This window comes from Rhinolophus ferrumequinum, chromosome 5 (assembly GCF_004115265.2).
Source record: "Rhinolophus ferrumequinum isolate MPI-CBG mRhiFer1 chromosome 5, mRhiFer1_v1.p, whole genome shotgun sequence".
In the NCBI taxonomy this organism is placed as follows: Eukaryota; Metazoa; Chordata; class Mammalia; order Chiroptera; family Rhinolophidae; genus Rhinolophus; species Rhinolophus ferrumequinum.
The window spans coordinates 67,093,072-67,105,408 of record NC_046288.1 but is presented as its reverse complement, the minus strand read 5'-3'; the positions used below and the strand labels follow the sequence as shown (position 1 = coordinate 67,105,408).

Here is a 12,337-nt window from a genome sequence, read left to right as displayed (position 1 = left end):
CAAGGTTAGTAATCTGTTTGTATGTATATATGTGTATATCTCTTTAAGAGATAAGTAATTAAGTTTCCTCAGAACTAGGACTGTGCTTTATGCTGCTTTGTATTTCCTCCCATGCCTCCTGCAAAGAGACTCACAGGATTGGACTCTAGAACCTTTGGCATTCTTTCTAACTCTGAGTTCCCATGATCCTAACGGCCAATCAGCCAATAAATATTGATCACTTGGCTGCGCAACCTTAGGCGTTCTTTTGGTAGGGCCCAAATCATTTGTATTCTGAAGTCAGGGCAAAGTGCCTATGATGAGGAATTGGTATGATATTATCTAACCCGTTTTCCTTCCATGGCCCATTCAGTGGTTGACTCACAATCTAAAAGTCTCTTCATAAGAGTACAGTTCAAATAGTGGTAATGAATGGCTTCATGGCTTCTGTGTGTGCGTGTGTATGTGTGTGTGTGTGTGCACATGCACGTGTGTGCACACATGCACTCTCACACATAGTTATAGACTTCCCTTTCTTTGTTTGGATAGACTATGTGTTATTTGTTACTTTATTTTTTTATTTTTTTTATTTTTTTGCGATTTAGACAACTTCCAGGTACTTTAAAGCTGCTTCCTATGTTTTCATTAATTTAATTATTATAGCTATAGATTCCTGGGTATGATAAACAATAGGCTTCTATAAATTCTTCTTAACACATTCATTTATAATGGTTTGGGAAACTTGCATAAGTTTGCTTATTATTCCTCAAACCATGGCAAAAATGGAGACATTTGCATGTATAATTCAGCTGATGTTTTTCAAAGATTTAAAGTTAGATTTACAAATAATTATGAGCAAACATAATAGAGAGGAAAAATGATTTGATTTGGAGCCAAAAGCCTTGGTTTGAAGCCCTGACTCTACCACTTTTCTGAGTGACTTTATATAAGCAGATCAAGTTCTTCCAGCATTGATAGGTGCCTCTGCCCCAGTTGAGTCCGTGTTAATTCATTTATGCTCTAAAATATGAATATCAATTTCCTGTTCCTCGATTGTGGAAACTAACGCCAATTTGGTTTTCTATGTCATGGAATAGACTCTGCTTTTTATTGGATACCTTTTACTTTCCCCTAGATTTGAACGTCAGTCAAGGAAAACATAATGAATATTCATAGAATCTTTTACATACTGCCAATTATATGCAAACACATTCAACAGATACTTAATCTAAACCAATTACCTAGGTGCATGGTTTAGTTTTGAAGCATGCCTAATAGAAATAAGTAGAAAAATAGACATATATTTCTTTCAAACTATCTCGTATTTCCTTGTTTATGGTTCTGAAGTTTGTTCAGTATTATTAAGAACGTGTATGTACCTATGTGTGAGTATGCAATATATTCTTGCACCTGAACCTGAATTCTGTTCCTGTTCTCTGCATACTTAGCTTTCTTTCTCCTACTGCTCAATTGTTGGCCAGGGAGGTCTGGAAAAAACCATAGCTTTTATAAATTAACATTTTACTTATGATTTTCATGAATTGAATTCCCAGCTGATTCCAATCCCTTTGTTTAGGAAATGGGAACCACAAAAACTATATGTAGATGGCCTCGTAAAAAATGTTCCAAGAATTACTTGGTCCTCTCTCTCTCTCTCTCTCTCTCTCTCTGACTTGTTGCCTGGGTGATAGAACAAATTGAGGAAAAAGGTTGAAAGGAAAAGACAAAGGCTGTGTCTATCCAACTTCAATTGAATTGGACCTGACTGAAAGATTGGTTTGGTCTGATGATTTAGTAGAGTCTATCTCCTCCGTGGCAGTGATCTGAAAATTGCTTCCAGGGCTATTTTAATTAGCTGATTCAAATCAAAACAAGCACATCCTGGTAACATCCATTTCTACCCTGACCCTCACTAACTATAGTTTTCAGAATGGTGATTCCTAAGTAGTTCTTTATGGACTCGAGGTACTTTTGTTTTTAAATATTAATCTTTAATGGTAAGGGAAGAATCCATTTTTCTTGGCTTTAATGACAGGTGAATATTAGTGCACAGATCCATTTATTCAGTGCATCAAAGCTTAAAACCACAAAAACTTGAAACCTGCTTCTACATAGTTAATTTATGAAATCAGAGTTAGTTCTGTTCCTCAATAACAATTTAATAAGAGGATTTCATTATGCTACAGGGCAGTATGGTGACTTTATTACTTAAATGCATTCTATTTCTTGTGTATGCTTTTAATTTAAAAGTATGTCAGGTTTTGAAAATAGAAAAGGAAACATTTTGACACATCCGATTTTCTATGTTTCTTAAAATTGTTTTACTTGTTTATTCATTTATTGAAAACCTTGCAGAAAATTTTACATAGTATTTTTCCTTTAAGGAAAGAAGAAAGTGATTATTGTATGGGAAGGATTAAAAAGGGAAGATTAGTGAAGTTTTAGATGGACGGACTAAATTTAAGAAGCAATTAGAGAGAAAAATAATATGCTAGCAAAATAAAGAGCATTTACAGCCATTCAAAAAAGGTCTATTCTATAATCTATTACATGACAAATAATAGAAAGTCAAAGACAACCACATGATTTCAAAATATTAAAATTAGATAAAAGTGATACTATGATGTGACAAGTAAGTGATTTCCTTAATTAGCTGTTCCCAAACATGTGTTCATTCATTAAACCAATTTCATTGAGGGCTAGCTATGTGCCAACACCAAGAATGAACCAATAAACAGAGTGGATGTGAAATTGCCCTCACAGAGCTAGCCTTGGATAGGATGTGAGAATTAAATGAATAATTTCACAAAAATAGTTAAACAGTTTATTAATGCTGTGGTGACATATCATAGATACCGTGCTTCCCCGAAAATGCCGTACAATCAGCTCTAATGCGTTTTTTGGAGCAAAAATTAATATAAGACCTGGTCTTATTTTACGATAATATAAGACCTGCTCTTATATAATATAATATAATGTAATGTAATGTAATGTAATATAATATAATACTGGGTCTTATATTAACTTTTGTTCCAAAAGATGCATTAGAGCCAATTGTCCGGCTAGGTCTTATTTTTGGGGAAACATGGTAGTAAGAGTATGCAACAGGAAGACCTAATGGAGTCTTGGTATGCATTATGGCGACATTGGAGTTGGTTTGGGAATAATAAACAATATCTGAAACTTTCAAAAATGTAGTTTTCACCTGTGTAGAAGCAGTTTTGAAATGAAATGTGCAGTGATATAATTTGTGTAAAATAAGATAAACTACGGTCGTCTTAAAATTACAATTTAAATCATGAAGATTCACTTCCCATAGATGCCTTGGTTCAACGTATACCACTTGTGTAATTGGCCAGAACATCCCAAGTTAGGATAAGTTTTAGAACTGGTAGAGAACATATAAAAATTAATTGAAAAATTAAGACTGCTTAAATTTATACAGCTAGTATTGATAATCTGTGGTTACAGCAATTTTAAAATATTTTATGCTCTTCAACATAAACAACTTTAAAATTAAAAATTACTTTTTTTATACACCGTTTACTTTCAAAAATGAATTGCTCAATTATTCAGTGAAAAATCATTTACTCTTTTCTAACTGATTCTCATGTGCTGATGCATTGTTACATTGGAAATTAGGTGGAACATTTTTCTGATTCTAATCATTAAAGATAAGTACTTTTGTGAGGGAATGGAAGCATTTTTATTCTGTGGAAGTGATTTATTATCTTGTTGGCAATATTCAAACTTACTGAAGGTTTTACTTACATCAGTTGCACCATCAAACTGGAAAACAATACTCTGTGTACTTCCTGGCACTCATAGCAGAAATCAGCCTATTGGTTAGGCTCAAGAGAAGTACATGTTTAAAATTATTTAAAGATGACATTAGCACCAAAAAAACATTTTGAAAGAGTATTATCTTCACTTTAACTTGTGCAAGCTTGTTACAAAGTTGGAAAACATAGCCCTTTTATGGTCATGACTTTGAAGGGGAGAGTAATTTATACTTGACCAGAGATCAGCAGGCCATTTGTTGATAGCATGTAAATTGCTAAGATTTCTAGAAAGAGATCCGGAGCTATCTAATGATTGCATTTGGAGATTAGAGAGCTTCTTTGAAGGGAATGAACTTTCAGGTCAAGCTCACATCCCTGAGATCTTAAGAGATTTGTATGTTTTAAAAGCCGTGACAACACAATTACCATTTCACTCTTATTTGTATTTGTAGTATGAACAAAAGCAACAACTCTCCTTCCCCCCAACCCCTCTCCTGGTGACATTTCACAGCCTCGAAAAGCTGGAAACCTGAACCAGAACTAATTCAATGTTTCTTTTACCATGCAAATATCTCTTGTCAGAGATAGCATTCCTGCGATTAGCCAGCATTAATGATTTAGATGCCCTGGGCTTGTTAATTGTAGGGAGAACTTGTAGGTCTCTCTGATTTCTGCAGGAGGTTATGGCCATTGCAAATACATCTTTAAAGAAGGAAAGAATACTATCCACCAAGATGTGCATCCAAGCTTTGGAACTAGGCTAGCAAAACCCTACTCACATCCCTGTAAAGCAGACATATATTTTTGTATTTTTTATAGGTGGATACAGTGCAGACCACGAACCCCTCTGGCCACATTGAGGAATCGTGTAAAATGAATGTATGTGCTCGTAAGTGAAATAACATGTAATGTTCCAACTCAATGTGTTGGATCCTAATAGACTTGGATTTGTCTTCTGTAAAAAGAAATCGATTCCTAAGGGGCAGGACCACTAGCTGATTAAAATGAAGCTCTGATTTTGAAGAAAACAAACTTGCTTTACAACAAAAATCTCTGCAAAAAAGGAATCAAACTATACTTTGCGAACAACTGGGGGAAAAAATCAAGTTTTCAATATGGAATAAAGGAGGGATGTGAGAGAGGTTTTGCAATCTTATCAATTACTGTGGAAAAGCAGAATCAGATATCACCATACTCAGGAGTATGAAAAGAAGAACAGGAAATCCTTTTTCTTCGGTTTGCACTTGAATGGACTCAAGCAAAGAGAGGAAACATGTATCCCGTTACTGTTTATAGTTAAGAGTGGAGGTTTAGTATAGATGTGCTTTCATTTGCCTTGCTTGAACTAATTGGATTCATTATATAGAGATCACCTGAGCCTGTGCTAGATCAACAAAGAAAATGGAAATGTATACCTCTGGACCGAACTCCGAGAAAATTAGACTATTCGATGCTATAAAATAAGGCGCTGAGAAGAAATACTGCCAGTCAGGGAAAGTGAGAAACTAGTGGACAATGAGAAAAAAATAATATTTAAGTTATTCTGATGCTTGTTGAAACATAATTTATCATGGTGTAAAAGCGGAAGATAGATTGCAATATATTTTACACAATTTCCAATTGAATTTGGGGTAATCCCATAAGTGTTTGAGAAATGTATGGCCATTATATCAGTAGGAAACTGGCCTTTAAATATGTGGTCTTATGCATTTATGCAGAAGAGGACTTTTTCTTTTATTAAGGATGAATTGCATGCAGGAAGTACCTCTTTGCATTATAGTCATTTGCTCAATTGAAGATACTGTATCATTATAAAGTTTAATTTTTGTATGGGTTTGAGTGTATGTGTATGCATTTGTGTGTGGGTATTTAAGTGGAAGGAGGTAAAATTTAATGATTGACATTTGCACTTTGGTTTGTTACCTAGAATATAAAGAGGTAAACTGTCTTAAAGCTATTCATATGTGTTATGATCATTATTAAAGATTACTATATACAAAGGAAGCAATTCCAAAATAGAATGACTACTGCAAAGGCTCTCCAATAAAATATAATATGTATTGCATTTGAGCCATTTATATTAAGATGGTGCCAATGTCTGAAAATAATGAGAGTATGATCCTGTGAAATCAATTTGAAGACAGTTGGGAAGTCCTATTATACTCCTTCAGGCTACTTCACTCAGTAACAGGATGTGAATCATGGATGGGCTTATAAAGTAGATCCAGGAAATACTTGTGTTCTAGCTATACTTTTTTAATCTACCAATAAGTTACATGGTTGTGTGTGTGTGTGTGTGTGTGTGTGTGTGTGTTTGTGTTTGTTTTGTTTTTTTACTTCAACCAAAATTATATACATAATCATAAATTAACATAGATAAGATAGTGAATATTTAAAACAGATCAACATATTTTTTGTAGTCACCATGTGCCATAATGATTTTGAAACTATTGTTCTCTGGTATTTGTATTCATTTCTCTTTATCTTGCTGATTAACTTTATAGTTGAAATTTTTACCTCTTCTTTCTATGTGACAATCAATTGAAGTTGATCCACTATCTATTACAGGGATTTTTGTCTTTATGCTATTATGCTAAATTATAAGCCTACAAACAGTATAATTCTATTGTATTGAATATTTTTTTGTGACAAAAATAATAAAAAATAATATAAAATGCCTAGAATTCATATTTTAATAGTCTCTGGAAAAAATGGGACATAAAATATGTACATGTTGCTACCTTTTATAATATATTTTCCACATCTATACAATTTGAGAGTGAAGAGCGCTTAGCCACTTAAGAGAAAAAGTCTGAAAGATGAAGGAAAGCACCCTGAACTGAACCAGGAGTCTTGATGTTAAACTTTGCTCTTCCAATAAACAGCCAGACCTGACAGATAAAATGTTTGTGTTCTCAGGTGCTCAGGTTTCTCATGCATAAATGATAGGTTTGGACTGCACTATCGATTTTAAGATTATTTTAATTCTTCTAAGGATTTGATAACATTGAAATATTACAGTGTGATACTTAACACAGATCATAGTAATAATCAATACTGATTATTATTAGTATTAAGAGAATCCTGGGCCGGCCAGGTGGCTCAGGTGGTTGGAGCTCCCTGCTCCTAATGCTGAAGGTTGCTGGTTTGATTCTCACATGGGCCAGTGCCAGATGGCTCAGTTGGTTGGAGCGCAGGTTCTCAACCACAAGGTTACCAGTTTGACTCCTCAACTCCCGCAAGGGGTGGTCGGCTGCGCCCCCTGCAACTAACAATGGCAACTGGACCTGGAGCTGGACAGCGCCCTCCACAACTAAGATTGAAAGGACAACAACTTGACTTGGAAAAAGTCCTGGAACTATACACTGTTCCCCAACAAAGGCCTGTTCCCCTTCCCCAATAAAAATCTTAAAAAAAAAAAAAAAGAATCCCATGCTGTTTTCAACGTAAATTAACCCAAAGTCAATGCATGCCCTACGACCAAGAGAAAATAGGAATTTACAATTATTACTATTCCATCCTTAGTCTGACTTAATGGAATATGTATTGAAGGATAAATAACCATGTTCTGGGATCAATAGGTCCCTCTAAGTTAATTGAGCCAAGGATCACCCAAGTACAAAAACACTCAATTTGTAACAGAGGAAACCTTTTTGTTCTGCACGGGAGTTTAATACATCATGGCAGAATATTAAAGTGCGGGAACCAGTTTTTTGTGCTCTTTATCCCCCAAAGATGATCAGCACATCAAGGTCTCTGTGACTTCAAAGGCATTTCTGGATCAGCGGGTAGGGTTCAGAGAAGGAAACACTAACCCCTGATGTTTATTGCTGTGGGCTCTTTCATCTAATAGTAATTCTCTTCCTAGAAGAAGCAACAGGCAGAGGAGTCTTGCAACTGTTATAATCTCACGATTAATGTTGAGTAGCAAAATGCCTCACACAGAAAAACAGTACTTTTATTTTAGTTTCCTGCTAGTACTCCAACTGGGAGAGGTCAGAGAAACAGTAGGAAGCCAAGTGAAAGCAAATATATTTTGTCAATTTTTGTTTTGTCATTGCAGCATTCTGACTTGCAAAATAGTGTTACCTTCAATATCACAAAGGTGGCCTGGGTAATCTTCAGGGATCCTTATTCAGAGAATTGGTCACACCAAACTTTTTTTCATTTAAGCAAACTTCTGACCATTTATGGAACTGATCTAGATCATAAATTTAATTTTGTCAGTATATTCTTTATTTTACAAGATTAGAAATTTAGATGGCAGAACTGCAGATTTCCACCTACCAAGCCTCTCCCATGCCCCACTATCTGTAAAGAAAACTTCTACCTTCACCTCTTGCCTCCACCCATTTGGAAAAAAAAAAAAAAAAACAATGGAAGATTGCACTTGGCTCAAGTGAAATGGCTATACAGTAGCGCCCCACTTTCTTTGCAGAGAATACATTCCAAGATCACCAGTAGTGGATGCATGAGACCTTGCTTAGTACGAACCCTTATATATACTTTGTTTTTTCCTTAGATATCACAAATCAGTGGTAAAATTTAATTTATAAACTAGGCACTTAGCATAGTAAGAGCTTAACTATGATAACTAATAATAAAATACAGCAATTATAATAATACACTGTGATAAAAATAGAACAATTATAACAATACAGTCTAATAAAAGTTATGCGAATGTTTTCTCTCTCTCTCTCTCGTACTAAGTTGGCTACCAAGGGACTGACAAGAGGGTAGCATTTACAGTATGGATACTGGACAAAGGGATAATTTACGTCCAAAGAGGGACCAAGCAAGATAGTGTGAGATTTCATCACACTACGAAGAACGGCATGTTATTTAAAACTTATGAATTGTTTATTTCTAGAATTTTCCATTTAATATTTTCAGACCACAGTTGACCATGGATAAATGAAACCTTGGAAAACAGAACTGCGGATAAGGGGGGGACAACCATATAGATTAGTGGAGCAACTGTGAATGAGAATTACAAATTGAAAAGTTATGTTCAAAATCCAGTTATCATGGTGACTAGACTTTCAATATCCAATTATAATGTTTTATACCTAAAATATATCTATATATAGATATACATATATATCTATATATATGTAATCATTTGTACCAATTTTACTACACACGCAAGAATCCATCATCAAATTGAATTTACATTGGTAAAAAATGCACTAAAAATATAATAAAATAAAAATATATATAATGAGGATTACAATACTTGCTTTTGGTTTTAGTTCTCCTTTTCCTCCTTCTCTTTCTCCTCCTCCTCCTTCTCCTCCTTCTTCTTTCTCTTCTTCCTCTGCCTCTTCTTCTTCTTCTCTTCCACATCTTCCCGCTCCTCCTCACCCCCCCTCCCTTTCTCCTTCTTCTTCTTCTTGAATGCTATTATTCTACTTTCTGTTTTGGTAAATACAATTTAGTTAAATTGATTTTAATATTTATTTGATAACTTTTTAAACTTAAGTTATCGAGAGTCAACTCTGTTCAGATAACATTAATTACTCTAATTAATATTTATACCAATCTTATAAGGCAGACACTATTATTGGCATGACACCCATTTTACAGATGTGGAAAATGAGGCACAGAGAATTGTAATTTTGCAAAGGTACAGAACTAGCCGGAGGTAGAGCTGCACTTTGAGTCCCGCCACTCTGGTTTGGGAGGGTGCACTCAACAGGTGGGCCATCTGGCTTTCATGCCAAACCCTATTACATATAGATGGGGGTGTAAGTTAGGTTCTGGAACTATTTGAGGGTGCAAAGATAAATGTTGTGGTTCCTTGGATCACACATCTTTTAACCTGAATGAGGCAGATACAGCATTCATGAACTAGACCTGAAAGGTATTCAGCAGTTCTTGTGCACAGAAGTGTTGGACTAAGATGGACTCTGAGAGAAGGCCTCCTTTAAATACTACACACATGGAAGAAGGAAAAGTCTTCTCTAACTTACTTACTTTGCAGGCTTAAAATACATTGCTATACATATGTACTATTTGTGTGTGTGTGTGTGTGTGTGTGTGTGTGTGTGTGTGTGTGTGTGTGTATACATATATATATATATTTAAATTAACCTCGCTGCTGGAATCTGGGTGGACTGAGGAAAATGGCAGCTGCATTCTTTGAACAGAGAGAGCTCACAAACTAATGGGAATTCCAGCGGTGCAGGCTAATTATTACAATTCTATGTGCTAAGTGACAGAATGTCACAGTGGTTAAGAGTACACTGTCTGGAATTCAGACTGTTTGGCATACACTTACAAATTGAGTGACCTCTGGACCAGTTATATCTCTCTGCTTCCATTTCTTCATATGTACTATGAAGTTAATAGCAATATATACCTCATCAATTAGTCGTTATTATTGAATGAGGTTTACCCAGGCTGTGTGTGCGTGGCACATAGCCAGAACTCAGTAAACGCTGGCAGTTACCAATTTTCTTATTGTTGCTTGTATAATTGACATGTGAATAGACTGTAGTGGTTGCTGACTGAGATGTTCACGGGCCAAAATAAACTCCACGTCACTGTCGAAAAGCAAAATAAAAGGTATGTCACAGAAGGGGGAATGCCAAGCCCTCCTATTCTCCATATCCTGTGATGTGACACTCAGCCAAACTGTACAGGTCCAGGGTCTCCAGAGAGATTCATCAGTTTCTGGTCTGCCACAGTCCAAATCTTGGAGCTCTGTAAGCTGTGATTTTTTTCAGGCACGGATAAGTGAAAGGAAACTGTGAAAGCTGAAATCAAATCTTTGTCACAGTTCAGTGATGAAAGTTCTTAAAAGGTCAAAGAACGAGTTTTGAAGATCACTTTATCCACAAGCATAAAGGAATGCAATCTTTCTCCAATTGTTAGTAGCTTAAAAATTGTGAGGGAGGAATAACACATTATTTGTTAGATTATCATAAAACTAAGGATAATGCTGATCATGATAATAATCCACAAATAAATAGTAGTCATTCTTTGCAAATATTTAATAAGTGTCTATTTTATATGATGAGGTCTTTATTGTCAAAGTCCTTCATTAAGCAGAAAATGTGCTGCATGTACTAGATGATAATTTGAATGTATGAAATATAAACCATAAATACTTGCTGAATTGAACTGCATAATATTGAATATCTCCAAAGTTAGTGGCTTTCGTTTTAAACATAGCAATTGGTTAACTAAGCATATTGGAGAGAATAAAACAAATAAATAACTATTGAAATTGCTCAGTTTTTCCTATTGAAACTACTTTTTGGATGAAATTGAATAATAATTGTGGTGTGGAAAACGTAGGCCTCAGAAATGGCTCTGTGTTCTTGGGAAGACATAGCATTGCTTGTGAAAACATGAGAAAATTATATTGTAACTTCATATCACAGTTTAGCAACTTAGCATTTGAAAAGAAACAAAGCCAACTACAGATTTTTATTAGGCCATAAAGTTTCAATAATTTTTTACATTTTTTATGAAAGAGCTAGCTACTCTATATTTTTATGGACGTCAATACCACGTTAATAACTATCTTATGCTGCTTTTTGTGAATTTCTAATGAGGAGTTAAAATTAATGTGATTAAAAATGAATATCTTCCTAGTCTATATCTTTAGATGTCAGGGAAAGAAAAAGAACATTTCCTATTTTAAGAGAGTGGAGTTCTGAGATCAGGTACAGCTCAGCCTGTTTTCTAATTGCTGCTGCCCAATTGTGTCAGTGAAAATTCTGTCTCAGTAGCAGCCGAGGGGGACCTGGGTCTCTAGTCTTTCTTCTTCTCTCTGTGTCTAGCTGTTAAAAGCGGGTCAGCAAGGATTTTTTTTTTCTCCCCCCATGTGTCAGACTCATGAAAGAAGCCGACGTTTGGTATACACATTTTAGAAAGATCCGAAATTACCTCCTGATAATACATTTCAAGTATGTTCTAACTTTCTGCTGCAATCCAAATCTGCTGGTTGACTTTTTAATACACCTGCATATTTATTAAATAAAAATATATAGGGGCCGGCCCGGTGGCTCAGGTGGTTGGAGCTCCGTGCTCCTAACTCCGAAGGCTGCCGGTTCAATTCCCACATGGGCCAGTGGGCTCTCCACCAGAAGGTTTCTGGTTCAACTCCTCAAATCCCGCAAGGGATGGTGGGCAGCACCCCCTGCAACTAAGATTGAACACAGCACCTCGAGCTGAGCTCCCAGATGGCTCAGTTGGTTGGAGTGCGTCCTCTCAACCTTAAGGTTGCCGGTTCGACTCCCACAAGGGATGATGGGCTGTGCCCCCTGCAACTAACAACGACAACTGGACCTGGAGCTGAGCTGCGCCCCCTATAACTAAGACTGAAAGGACAACAGCTTGGAGCTGTACAGCACCCTCCACAACTAAGATGGAAAAAACAACAACTTGACTTGGATAAAAAGTCCTGGAAGTACACACTGTTCCCCAACAAAGTCCTGTTCCCCTTCCCCAATAAAATCTTATATATATATATATATATATATATATATATATATATATATATATATATATATATTTTTAAGATTTTATTATATATATGAACCAAAATTGAAACTTGATTGTTAGTC

At 35.6% G+C, this 12,337-nt stretch overlaps 1 protein-coding gene across 9 annotated transcripts in view; it reads left to right on the top strand.

The window, feature by feature from the left end:
- The window catches only part of PCDH7 (protocadherin 7), a 401,378-nt gene that overhangs the window by 59,795 nt on the left and 329,246 nt on the right, over positions 1-12,337 (top strand). The window contains exon 2 of one of the 9 annotated variants that reach the window (XM_033105876.1): positions 4,581-6,365. The exons of the other annotated variants lie outside the window; for them this stretch is intronic. Coding sequence (XP_032961767.1) covers positions 4,581-4,658 — 78 coding nt within the window. The 3' untranslated portion in view covers positions 4,659-6,365. Of the gene's footprint in view, positions 1-4,580; positions 6,366-12,337 lie in introns of those variants that run through there. 9 annotated transcript variants of the gene reach the window in all.